The 14,027-nt window shown below is 37.9% G+C and overlaps 1 protein-coding gene across 1 annotated transcript in view; it reads right to left on the bottom strand.

The window, feature by feature from the left end:
• The window catches only part of LOC124619340 (protein unc-80 homolog), a 905,779-nt gene that overhangs the window by 515,432 nt on the left and 376,320 nt on the right, over positions 1-14,027 (bottom strand). Inside the window, exon 21 of the mRNA XM_047145658.1 lies at positions 10,013-10,161. Within this exon, the coding sequence (XP_047001614.1) occupies positions 10,013-10,161 (149 nt within the window). The remainder of the gene's footprint in view (positions 1-10,012; positions 10,162-14,027) is intronic.

Genomic DNA, 14,027 nt, shown 5'->3' with positions numbered 1-14,027 from the left:
ACATATTAATAAAAAGTATGGAGGACTTAGAATAATACAAATAAAGTGATGAAAACAATGGAATTTATTTCTGGGCCCAATGATAAATAGTCAATGCCCTGGTGAAGTACATGATTCAGTTGCCCTGGTCCAGGTTAGTACTGAGTGATGAGGATGGTGCTCTTTCCAGCTGGTTCTTGGAGGTGGTGGGAAATGTGGGACATCCTACCCTCAATCCTTCTCAGCCCTTTTAAACTGGTGTTTCACAGCCCACATAGCCTACATCGTATCCTGGACCATCCATATGACATTCCTACTCCCAACCATTTGTCACATGGGTCGTATCCCTCTGGAACAGCCACGAGCAAGTCTGGCCCAATTCACACTCCCAGCACATCCTGCTCCAATCCTTGTCTCAGGTGAAAACAGACATGCCATATACCAGATTTGCTGCAATTTTTGCACCAACAAATTGTTAACCTGAACCAATGGCCCCCTCCAGACTATGGCGAAGAATAGAGTTGACCACCCAGTGACGGAATGCACTTCTGGGCACAACATGTTCAATTTCAATGGCTGATTCACAACTTGTGCCATTTTAATTCCACCCCTCGACCCCTTCAACACTAGCTTCTCTGAACTACAAGGACGGGAGTTATCCTTGCAGCACATTCTTCCCCATAATCCTCCTGGCTTCAGTCTCTGTTAATCTTCTGCAGCCATACCCTCTTCCTAACATTCTCCCCTTCTTCTGTTCTGTTATCCACTCCTAATCAACTCCACCACATCACTATCATTATAAGTTGCACAAACACACTGGCTTCAATGCACATAATTTGTATCTCTAGCCCCTTGCAATAGCTCCCTCTCCCTCTCATGTTCTGATCTTGTACACCAGCTGTCTGCCTCTAAGCCATCAGTCAGCCTTCCCCAGCCCTTCCTCCCACTCCCAACCTGTTTTATCACATCACCCACTTTACTTGACTGAACTCCTCACCCCAGGCTACCGGTGAAACTGCAGTCCCAGCACTGTGTGTTCACCTTGCAAGCTGGCACAATGTAGCTGTACAGGTGTTTGTGTGAGGGGGGGGGGGGAAGGGGGGGGGGGGAGTGTCTGCATGTACAGCATGTGTGCATTCTAAAGTGAAAAAGGAATCAAATTCAAGCCATCAGAGTTTTCACATTTTTTTGTGTGCCTGTTGATGACTCAACACTTCTCCTATTCAGTGAGTTTTACCTTTATTATAAAATTATTTATTATCTGCCAGAACTATATTTACATTGCCAATAGACTCCCTTACATTCTAAAACCTCTTTCTTACTTCCTTACTTACTGTCTCATAATTTACACCTGCTTTCTCTCTTCCATGTTGTCTGTATTTTCCCTACATCTTCCTTCTTGCCTTTCTTACATATCCACATCACTTGTCCCTACCAGGGTGGTCACAAGTAGCTTTTGTAGCACCTTGCAACATTGGTCGCAGCTGTTTCAACTGCAATACACTCTATTCTTCTAGCCACCCGTCTGCCAGACCGTAGTTAAACATTACCCAGCAGCAAATTCTCACATGTCATCCTAAAATTGACCCATCCCTCCTCTACAGACTACTCCTATCATCTTTTATACTCGTCACTTATTTCACCATGCGCAATGATTGCAAACTTGAAAATGAATGTTATCATGTCACATAACTACCCTACAGCCCACAACACATCTCTTCCTGCATTTTCATTTTCTAAACCCATGATTTATTAACCATAGCTCCCTTCACAGACACATAATGCTTTCATCTGTCCATTTCCTCAAACTATTTCATATTTTTACTTTGGATTCCCCTCCTCTTCCCCTGTCATACATCATCCAGTTTTATCTCAATATTTCACAGTGTTTATCCACCACTCACTGATGCCAGTACATTTCTTTCCCCCTCCTGAGCACCATCCAATCCCACATGGTATCCTGCTCCATGCTTTTGCATCTATATAGCCACAGTATGGTGAATGGCAATGGTACCTTTTGCCACTAGTAGTTATTCTGTAACTATTTGGATCAGCTCAGAAAAATATAAAAATATCCCCATCCCTAGCTGAAACCTAGTCCCACATCCTTTTCTTAATGCTGCCTAAACCATGGATCCCCTCCCCTCCCCCCTTCCACCCTTCACAGACACACCACAATGGCCATAAAAATTCCCTTCTCTGGACACCATCCCTCCTTTAATGATGATCAAATCTCCAGAAAACGTGCATCCCTGAGCCCCTTCTGCTCAATACTGGTGCTGTGCAATTCCAACTATCAAACCCACATCTGCCAAATTGAAACTTTTGCCCTTCAATGCTTGGGCACAAAAAACATCATCTCCAAAAATTATCACATTTACTGACATCCTACTCCTACTCCTACCTCAGGCTGCCACTACCCATCAAAGACTAACCTACCCCTGTGAACTATTTTATCAATCTCATATAGAACCTAAAAGAGGCCTCACTGAGCATCTGCCACATCCCTCATAAGCCCTCTCAACATACCACAAAACCCAGCACCTAAAATGCTATTGTCAACCTACCCACCAAAAACCTAAACACTATGGAAGGTTCCGTCCTATACAAAGGCCTCATCTTCAGCCCTACACTTAAATTCAGTCATGCTGGGCTCATCAAAACTCTACTCTCCTTCTTCCAATCCTTATAATGAAAACACTTCTTTGTTACCAAACACTACAACCAAAGCCTATCTAATCCCAATATTGAAGTTTCCTTTCCCCAGTTGATACCACCATTCAACCACAACCCTCCCCCCTCAGCCCCTAACCATGCCCTGGTTACCTTCCAGGAATTGTGGTGCTCCATGTTTTAGTGAGCAGCGTCTTCCTTATTTCCTGCTTAAGCAACATCAGGTGGGCCATAATAGTATATGATTTAATTATGTAATTTTCTTTATATGATGTGTATACTGAAATGTTGTTGTTTTTCTGTTTCATGTTGTATGGAGGACATCATGACAGGTGGTTTATCAGAGGTAAACAGACACTGTAAATCAGCAGTGCAGATCATTAACCACAAGACCACTGACAGTCCACAATGGTGAGAACATCAGGTCATCGTTGTCAGCAGCATCTCTATATATCGTTAAAAAATTGATGTTTGAAATGAATACAGCTTCAACTTAAATCTTCTACTGATTATTGAAATCAATTTTGAAATTATTCAGGAGTCAGTTATATCCACAGGTATGATGCATGTCGAAAGGCACTGTAAGAGTTTTTCTGATTTGTGAAGAAGTCTGAATTTGATTTGGGAAAGTTAAACTACTGAAAATATAAACTTCTTTTTATGAATTGTGGTTTATTTGTCTCATAATGTACAGACTCTAAATCATTTGATTCAGGTACAGGAGACACATCAAATTGTGGAAAATTTCACCATGAACAAAGAACAGCTAATGTTAACAAACAGTATCATAATAATAATGCAATTTTGTTATATGCACATACAATAAAATCTGACACTTAATTACCCCTTGCTCAAAGTATCATTTCATCCTCTATGAATTCTTCTGTTGAATAGTAGCATTTCTCCTACAGAATCTGCTGTAGTCTCATTTTTAAAATTTTTGGCTTCATATTGAATATTTTTGTCTATGAACTTGTTATGTATTGTCACCCCCATAAAGTGACAAACTTTGAACAACGTAGCAAATTAGCTTCACTCTATAGCTTGAGTGAAAATTTGATCCTGGTGGTAATTCAAAATATGGCAATATGGCTACATAAACTTTTCATCCTGCAACAGAATCTGTGAAGCTTACTTATTGACATTGTCAGAACAGAGATTTGTTTGACAGTAAATGAACATAGGAAGTACCCTGCAGAGTGGCCACGCGTTTTGAGGCGTCATGTCACCTCCTGCCGGACATTCGAGTCCTCCCTCGGGCATGTATGTGTGTGTGTGTGTGTGTGTGTGTGTGTGTGTGTGTGTGTGTGTGTGTGTGGTTCTTAGCATACGTTAGTTTAAGTAGTGTGTAAGTGTAGGTACCGATGACTTAAGAAGTTTCGTCCCTTAGGAAATCTTACACAGTCTCTTCAGTGACAAGAATTCCCATGCTCAATATGTTGAAAGTCTCACTAAAGCTCTCACAGACCTAGTCCATAAACAGATTTACTGTGACTCACATCATCCTCCCACTATTTCAAAGCACCAAGCACAAAGAAGCACCCTCCTCTCATCACCCAACATTATCCTAGATAGGAGTAATTCGACCATGTCCTTCACCAAGGCTTCCACCACCTAACATTGAGTTTGAAAATGAGAGAATTCCTACCCACAACCATTACAATCATTTCTGCCCCTCCTAAGATGGTATTCTGCCACCCACCCAAAGTATACAATATTCTGGTCCATTCTGATGCCGCTTATACTCAAGTTTCCAAGCCCTTGCCACATGGGTCATATCTCCGTGGAAGACACAGGTGTAAGACCTGCCAAATTCACCATCCAGCACATCCTATTCCAGTCCCATCACAGGCTTATCCTCCTCCATCAGAGGCAACGCCACAGGTCATGCAAGCTTCTAAAGGTCTTGCATTTGTCTTCTAGCCATACCTGGACAGTCGTTTCGCATTTCTCTCAGTCTCATTCATTAGACATCAACACACTGACTTAAACTGGTATCACTTGATTATCTAACAAAATTAATTTTAATTAGTCGATACAAACTTCAGTTGCTAGATTTTTGCTTGAAATGTAAAAAAATTAATCAGTAACTGAGAAACAAGGATTTTTTCACGTGTGTGTTAATATAGTTAGTTGTTTTTTTAGGACTACATTGTGCTAATGCTGCATAATCTTTATTAGTTTCTAAATCCCATTACTTGGCAGAGAAATACATTTGTGGAAGAAGTAGATGACCATTCAGATTTGGCACAACAATAAAATATGGAATCACACAACTGTTTATTAAACATTAAGAATTTCAAAATTTCACCATCAGACTGAAACTGTGGAATAAATTGTACAAAGAAATTAACACTAACAAAAATACACATACTAACCCAAGTATGCATCTTAGTCATCCATATACAGAATTTACAATTGATATAATATGTACATTTAAATCAAACTTTAGTCAAAATATTACAAAAGTAAGTACACAGAATGCATATAATACCAAATTAATCTCGTATAAGCATATTTGACAGTGCTGTTGCCTATTTGAAGAGAACCAGTGCCAAAAAGACAGTGGTGATTAAGCTATCTAAGAAGTAAATGAAGGCTGGTAGGTGGTGCTAGCAATGCTCACAGAAATGAAGTCAAAGAGTTACTTTAAGAAGGACTATAGATTGTGATAAACTGCATGGCAGAACATCATGAAAGCCTGACAGAGATACAATTTGTGATACTTTTATGCAGAAGAAACTCATATACTGATAATAAGTAAAATTTATATACCATGAAATTGTACTGTTAGGTAACGTCATGAACAATGTAACAAAAAGAGTCATTAATCAATAATCAAAGCAGAAGACATGTTTGCAACTATCAACTGATGTAGTACAATGTAAATATTAAACCAATAAAGACCACAAATAAAATAAGTTTTGAAAGAATAAGTTTACAACCATCAAAAACCAAAATCTTACACCAGGAAATATAGTCATATTACAGTATTTGAACGTATAATAAAAGACATACAACAGAATAATGTAGTGAAGCCTAAATGAGGGGCAACAACGTGAAATAAAAAGTAAGATAATATTGCAATTAAATGGTTTTTTTTAAATAAAAAAAATAAAAAAATACATAATGATATAGTGTTAGACCAAAACAACAGTCCAGCCCAGCTGTTATCAGTTTACAACCATAACAAACTACAATGTTACAAGTGTATGACCAACTGCAGCCACATTAAAATAGTCGAACATGTAATGAATGACATACAATAGAAGCATTTGGGAAAGCATAGATGAGTGGCAACAATGTGAAATAAAATAGAAATTAATATTATTTTTTTAAATTTTGTATTACAGAATGTATACACGGACAAGGAAAAAAAATTCCCGGATTTCCCATTTAAAAATACACTTTCTCCCAGATGAAAATACACTTTTTTCATGTTAAGTGACAGTATACTTTCCCTCAGAATTGTAAAACTTATCAATTCTTTGAAGGGTTAAGGTTTTACGCATCGGCTGGAACTTCCCAGCACATTAGTAAACCACTGCGAGTGAAAAAATAGAAAGATATTTGATGTGCAGCAACAAGTATGATGTACAGCAACAACTATGCTGTATATTTTCGTATTAAAAATGTACAGATGCGAATTCCACCAAACACAGCAAGTTAGTTTCCAAAACGTTGAAATCGAGATAGCGATGTTTTTGTAAGTAGCTCGTGTCACATGATCTCGTCAGCCAATGAAAGCAGATATTCAGAGCATAGTATACATGATGTAGTCAGTCCTCACCAGCCAACGAAAGCAGAAATTTAGTGCATAAAAGATGTGATGTAGTCAATCAACAGCAAAATCACTGTTAAGTAGTGCAAACACACAAGTAGGAAAATTTAATGGTGTAATAAATATACAAGTGTGGCCACTAGAAAATCTAGGCTTTCGCATATAATACTGGTCTCAAAGATCAATAAGCCTCCAGAAACGCTAAGCTTCCACATATAAACTGTTCTTTTTGTTGCGTGTGTTACACTTTAATATACATCACAGAAATGTGCCAGCAAAATTTTAAATAAAGTTTTAAATGAGAGTCAAACACTCTGTGATTTAAGAAATTCACTACACATTCTCATACGCAACATAATTCATCTTGTGTAAAAGGAAATTTACAGTGAAAGTGATGCTTTTAAAACCACCATTTGCAATATTTTCCTGTGAGCAGGTTCGTTTCAGCAGTTGCCATTGACCACCAGGAAACTGTCATTACTCTGCATGTGCAGCTACGATGATGTAGGATGCCTGTATGTTTGTACGTTTGAAGCATTAAGAGATCTTACATTATGTCATTAAGAAAACAGGACATCACATGATACCCCAGGAGCATCAGAATTTTGTAAACCATACTAAAATACATAATTCCGCTTAAAGTGCACATTCATATGTCTAGATTCACAATGAAGTAGGCTCCAACCTGATATCAAGCTTTTCAGTGTGGTTTTTGGGATGTAAAAGTACTGCATTATCTCATGTTTGGCGATTATTATGGCATAATACTTCACATGCCAGAAGATGAAAACGTGTGTCTGAAATCCAGCAATAAAGTTGAAACCATCCAATAGTCTGGAATGACACACTTCATTTCAAATAAACTGACTGCCTCAGCGGAAAAGATTAGTGACAGCCAAATTTCTTTAGCAAACCGACGAAAATAACTTCATCATTCTGCAAGGCAATTTATGCTTGACTGTCAAATCCCTGGAAATAAAATAAAACATAAAAACCAAAACTAATAATGTATTTTGCCCTTCCATAAATATGTGAATGAATTTTAATACAACTGATGGCTCCCGGCTACATAAACCCATTTTGTTTTCATTTGATGTGAGAGCTGTAAATGAAGTGGAAACAGCCGAATCACTACATGTAATACAGTGTTCCAGAAAAATTTATCCAGATAGCATCTAACTGCTTGTTACAACCAACACAGCCAACAGCCACACTTCAATTAGCCAGAAGCAGGAGAATGTACTGTACGTAGGCCACTCAACTGCGCAGCTACAAGAGTCCACTGGTCTCTTCTCTAAAGAAAGTTAATGTAGAAAGCTGTGACACCACGCTCATCGCAAGCAGTTTGTTGCTATGAAGTATTACGTAGTTTTTCATCCTAATGCATTTAACGCATTTGCTATTTGTAGACGCTTGTGTGTGCAGTGTGTTCTGTTGTAAATGACACAATTCCTTCGCAACTTTGAAGATTTAGTTTATTTCCTTTCTTTCTTTTTTATTGCTGCAGTATAATTCTGCAGAGTGGGATATAGGAATATTCGTTGTTAGACTATCAGTTCTTAGAATTCAAAATTCCAAAAATTTAACTGAAAACTACAACACTCAAAAATTCTCAGAATTCTAAAAAATTCCCTTGTTTTTCCCAGTTTTCTCTCAGATGAAAAAATTTCCGGGTTTTTCCTGGATTTCCTGGTTGTCCCAGGGCATATACACCCTGTATTAAAAAGCATAATGGTATAATATTGGACAGTGTGAAGGCAAAAAAAATCTTTGCATATTGTGGTTGATGATGCAGAATCAGGATCATTAGATGCCAAAAGTTGATGCCTAGGCATTCATGATATTGAAATAGTGGTCATACTACTTACACATGTAGTTATACATAATGTAATGCAAACATATATAACAGTATGGAAACAAAGAATTATATGTAACAAAAATTAGTTCTTTGAAATGGTAGCAAACCCCAAACATTCAACTTTCGTAACACTAACCACAGTGTAATGTACAAGTAATGTAACTGTATTCAAAACAGGAAGTTAAATTTACTGCTCCCAAAATGTGAAACCTACAGAATGGATGAATGCACATATTGTGACAAAACTGTAAAATAAGTCCAATTACAAGTATGAATTACTAATATTAGTGAAATGCAAAGCACCAATGCAATAAACAGCATCTGTAATTAATGAATCTAAACAGTGAGGCAGGTACATTGTGGTGGCTCCATCACTTGCGGCGATGTGAAGCTACAGAGGAAGATTGATTAGATACTCACTTCTGAAAAGCCCATGAAAATGGGTAATCTATGCACCTTAGAACAACTGGGTCAAGGTGAGTTTCTCATTATGAATATACTAAATTTAACTTCTTGTTTTGAATGTAGTTACATTACATGGATATTACACTGTACCTTATGAAATGTTCCACATCCACGAGAACCTCCTCAGCATGGATCTATGGAACGAAAAAATAATCTAATCTAATCTAACATTTAGGGTTCACTACCATTTCAAAGAGGTTATTCTTGTTACATAAAATTTAATCATAAAGAATGAAATGTAATAGTATTTGTCTGACGTAAATTTACTCTTTGACTTCATGTCTACAGCCAATGCTAGTGCCACCTACTGACCTTTGTTTACTTCTTAGATAGCTCAATGACCACTGTCTACCTGGCACTGGTTCTCTTCAAATAGACAGCTGCACCATCAAATATGCTTATATGAGATGAGCTCTGTATTATATTCAGTCAATGTGCTCACTTTTGTGAGATTTTTACTAAAGTTTGATTTAAATGTAAGTACAATATCAACTGAAAATTCTGTATATGGATCACTAATATGCATACATAAGTTAGTTATGTACATAATTGTTATTATTAATTTCTTTGTACACTTTATACCACAGTTCCAGTCTGCTGATGAAATTTTGAAATGCGAAATGCTTAATAAGGAATTGTATGATCAAGATCTTTCCATATTTCAAAGTTTCTAAATAAATTTATTATACACACAACAGCATGAAAAAAGTAAGGGAATGGCTGCAAAATAATGTAACCACTCTTTTTTTCTCCCTATCTCCTTTGTTTAAGTTGTTTTTCCCATGAATGTACTACAATATTAACTTACCATAAAATTTAATCATAAATGATAAAATTTAATAGTCTTCATTAAATACAGTATAAGTAAAACTATTGTTAACATTAGCCACTAATCAAAATAACATTTAAATGCAGAAAATGACAGGAACTTTAACCATGTACCAATCACCAGCTCTACAACCATGCAAGTGTCTGTGTGTGTGTGTGTGTTTGTGTGTGTAGGTGTGCATGTCCTCACGAGAGAGAGAGAGAGAGAGAGAGAGAGAGAGAGAGAGAGAGACAGAGAGAGAGAGAGAGAGAGAGAGAGAGACAGAGAGAAGCAGGTAAAGAGCAGGAGCAGAGGGAGGGGGGGGGGGGGGGGGGGGGTGATGAGAGGGATGGATTCAATTGGCATAGAGAGAAAGAAGCTAAGAGGTGACTGATGTTTTGCAAATTTCACACACTGTAGGTATGCAAAACATAGCTTATTCTCCTACCTGATAACACGTGTTGTCTGTACATTTGGCTCTTTTCGATGAGGACGGTTTGCAGAGTCCATTAATCCACTCAAAACCACACGACGAAATACTCCACCATGGGCTTCCTTAATATAAGTCATAAGTTGCCGCACATCTCCATACAATGCCTGAAAATGCGAATAAAAGAAAAACACCAGTTCATGTGAACTGATTTTCAAATAACATAACGTTGTACCAGCACTAGGATATACTCAGATAATGAGGGGATAGTAAGCTCAAATTTTTAAGTGCTTACATAATAATTTTCAAACAGTTACCAAACTAGGCACTGTACATAATTTTTCTTCTAGTGATGCTAGTATTACTATCTTGTTCCTGTATTATCATATATGCAACAGTCTATGGCAAAAAATTGGTGCCCCCATTTGTATATGACAAACACCGAATGGAAAGTGGGTTAGTTAATAAATTTCTGTTTCTGCTGTCAATGAAATATGATACAAAACAATTTAATTATCCTGCTCATCCCTTACGGTAAGTCTCCCCTTACGAGGGATCTGGATGACTCTTCAGTCCTTTTCCTTCACCCATCTTCCTTCACCTTCAACTCTTCTGCTGGAGGAAGGAGCCACTGGCTCTGAAAGCTTGCACAAGTTAAACATTTGTGTGTGTGGTGGTGGGGGGTTCTATCACCACCACTTGGTGAGTGGATTTTCCTATATATCCAATTACATGTATGTTTGCAGCTTCAGAAATCTTCATTTTTCAGTGGTTTTGTCCTAGTCACAGTATTCAGCCATTGTGTAACTACTACTTCTGTCACCATTTTTTTTTCTATTGGAGGTCATAAGGAAATAAATCAAAAACAAGTGTCTCAAAAATCTCTTATGAAATATATGAGAGTAACAGTATACCCAAAACTAACTGAAGCTTCTTTCAGTTCATAGATAATACATACTCATCTGCAACTGAATCTGAGGTAACTGCTCTGTTGGAGAGAGAGCATTCCTATCACTATGGCAGTTAATAGTTTGGTATGGCACAACTTGGATGTCATCAGCATTTGTTGCAGTGGACATCATCATCATCTTCAACATCAGTTTTCTGCTCCAGTTGCCCTGGTGTGGCTTACTGGTGTTCTCCAGTTGTGTCTTTCCATGTACCATCCTTCTCTCAGCACAGTATTCCAGCTGACTCCCCTTCTTTCTATATCCTCTTTCACTTGTTGCAGCCATCCTGTCCTTCATCTTCCTACTGGTGTTTACCAGTCACGTCTGTGTATAGTTTTTGTTCTGCTATCCTTCCCTCGTCAGGTCATTTGACAAACTGTCTGAAATGGGCCGCTGTCACTTCTTCTTTCAAGCACGTGTACACTGCAGCTCCTCCTCTTAGTTTTTTATTTCTTACCCTATCTTTCCTAGTTTTCTGAACAATAGGTTGTAAGAACTTCATGTACGCAGTTTGAGGATTCTTACTGATTGTTGTGCAGGTTTCTAGGACCTATGGTATTATGGGGATTCTGATTTTAAGGTGACTTGTTTGTTCCACAGTAGATATCAACCATGATGGTATAACTGGGCTACTGATCTCATGCTGCACCCTGTTACTGACTGAAATGATGCATCTAAGATATTTCTATTGGTCTACTGTGTCTCGTCCAGCCTAATATTACCATTCTTGTTCAACCAATTGATTGACATGCAACCTTTTTTCATTTACCTACTGTTAATCAGTGCCCTTTTATTACTTCCTTGTTCTTGATCAGCAGAAGTTTGTAGAAGTTTGACTTTGGGCCACGAGTGTTTTGTTTCTGGCTGCTGCCAGCCTCAGTGATCCAATACAGAATGCTGTGTACAACAGGTAGGCATTGCATAACGATTGTTGTCCATCTTGAGTTGTGCGCAAAGAAATACCATTTGTGGTGAGTGACGAAATGCTTACAGGCCCATCGACTGCTTGGAGGATAAGTGGTAGTACATTACGGAGTGAGGCCAGAAAAATTATTAACTAGTTGTACCATACACAGGAGTAAAGTACAGCACTGCTTGTAGAATTAGAAAATTTTGCAAAGATAATCCTGGGAAATCACCAGGAACTCTAGAAGAAAAGAGGTAAATATCAGTTCAGTTCAGTTCAAATTACAGTTCGACAGTGCTCTGAAACTGCCTTCCACTTTAACTGAATTAGTTTAAAAGGTTAATTAAGTTTGTGTGTGTAAAGGCTGAGAAAATACCAGTACTGATACTGTTTACATATCAAATTCAGATCCCCAGGGAGGAATTGACTGTTTTTAACTTCTGTATAAATGCAATTGTGCAGGTTATGTCCCTGGGTACTGCATATAGTGAAACAAAAGAACGGGAACATTTTCACAATCTAATAACACTAGAAGTGATGAAGGAATGAAACTGCATTTATAGTAATTGAAACCTTACAACCTTGCTATTTAGGAAACACTGATGGTATTTATCATTTTTCAAAAATTACATCCTTTAGTTTGCGTTCTCCTGTATGAATACATTCGTGAAATCTGCTGCTGAGATTCTTCATTGGCCGCAACATCTCAGCTGGGATACTGTGAATTGCATCCTGATTTCTCTGTTTTAACTCATCCAGCGTTCTTGGTCAAGTCGTGTAGACTTTGCTCTTGAAGTAGCCCCACAAGAAAAAATCACAAACGGATAAGTCTGGCGATATAGGGGGCCAGGGAATGTTACCAAATTGTGAGATTGCATGGTTGCCAAACAATTCTCGCACAAATGCCATTGATTGCCATGCAGTGTGTGATGTCGCTCTGTCCTGTTGAAACCAGGCTTCTTGAACATTTGGAAATTTGTTCAATGCAGCTGTAATGGAAGTTCGTAACATCTCCAAATAATGATTGGCAATTACAGTTATTGTGTTTCCCTCTTCATTTTCAAAAAATTACAGTCCGATAATTCCATGTGATGAAACACCACACCATAATGTCATCTTACTAGCATGTGAAGGGCACTCATGAACGTCATTATGAGTTGTGTTTGCCCAGTAACAGTAGTTCTGTTTATTCACATAACCTGTGAGATGAAAATGTGCCTCATCTGACATCCACAACTTGTTTAGAAATTCATCATCACTGTTTATTTTTGTTATCATTTGTTGACAGAATCCTAATCGTAACCTGTAATCGTTGTCCTTCAATTGTTGAACCATCTGTAGTATGTACAAAATTTTAAATCAAGATGAAGACTTCTTTGAACACTCTCCCAGGACACTCTAACCACTGCTGCTTGCTTACAAACTGAACGCCATGGGCCCCGTAAGACAGGCTTACGTAGAACATCAATGTTCGATGAAGAATGTACACTTCTGGGTCGCCCTGTTGATTTCTTCTTGAGGGCAGATCGAGTCTCTTCAAAGTTATTAATCCAAGATTTCATCATACGTTTTGATGGAATGACATCGTGACATTCTAAATTATAAAAATGTCGAAACTCCCTCTGCACTGCTACCAAACAATAATTGGTTTTATAAAACATTTTTATAGCTAATGCATGTTGTTGTCCATTTCACTGATCCATGAATACTGATATGGCAGACTGTTAACTCGCTGTCATGAATCTGCAGTGCTGCCACTTACCTGTGGCTGCCACTACTAATTTCTAACTGAAACTTCAGTAATGTTGCTAGATCACTTTAAATAACTAAAGAAATATTACATTAATATGAAAGTAAATAATAGATACAGTTCTTCCTCAGACTGGTTTAAGTGCTGACATGTCAGGCTTGTAATCCAAAGAAAGTTTGTGATCTTTGGTTGCTTGTTAAATTTTGCCTGCATTAAAACATTGCTATGTAAAAGTCCACCTACACAATGGTTCAGATCCATAATTAAAGTGTTGATCCGACAATAAGTAGCTGTTTGTAGCAGTTCACATATCCTAAATCACACGCCAAAGCAAGCAGAAGTATATCATCTTGAGTACAACCATGTATATGAGTACTCTTCTGGGTGTTGGGTTTAATCTTTGGAGATACTCTATAAAGTATGAAA

This window comes from Schistocerca americana, chromosome 6 (assembly GCF_021461395.2).
Source record: "Schistocerca americana isolate TAMUIC-IGC-003095 chromosome 6, iqSchAmer2.1, whole genome shotgun sequence".
NCBI classification, from domain to species: Eukaryota; Metazoa; Arthropoda; class Insecta; order Orthoptera; family Acrididae; genus Schistocerca; species Schistocerca americana.
Note: the sequence above shows the minus strand (reverse complement) of the source record. Positions and strands in the feature narration are given on the sequence as shown.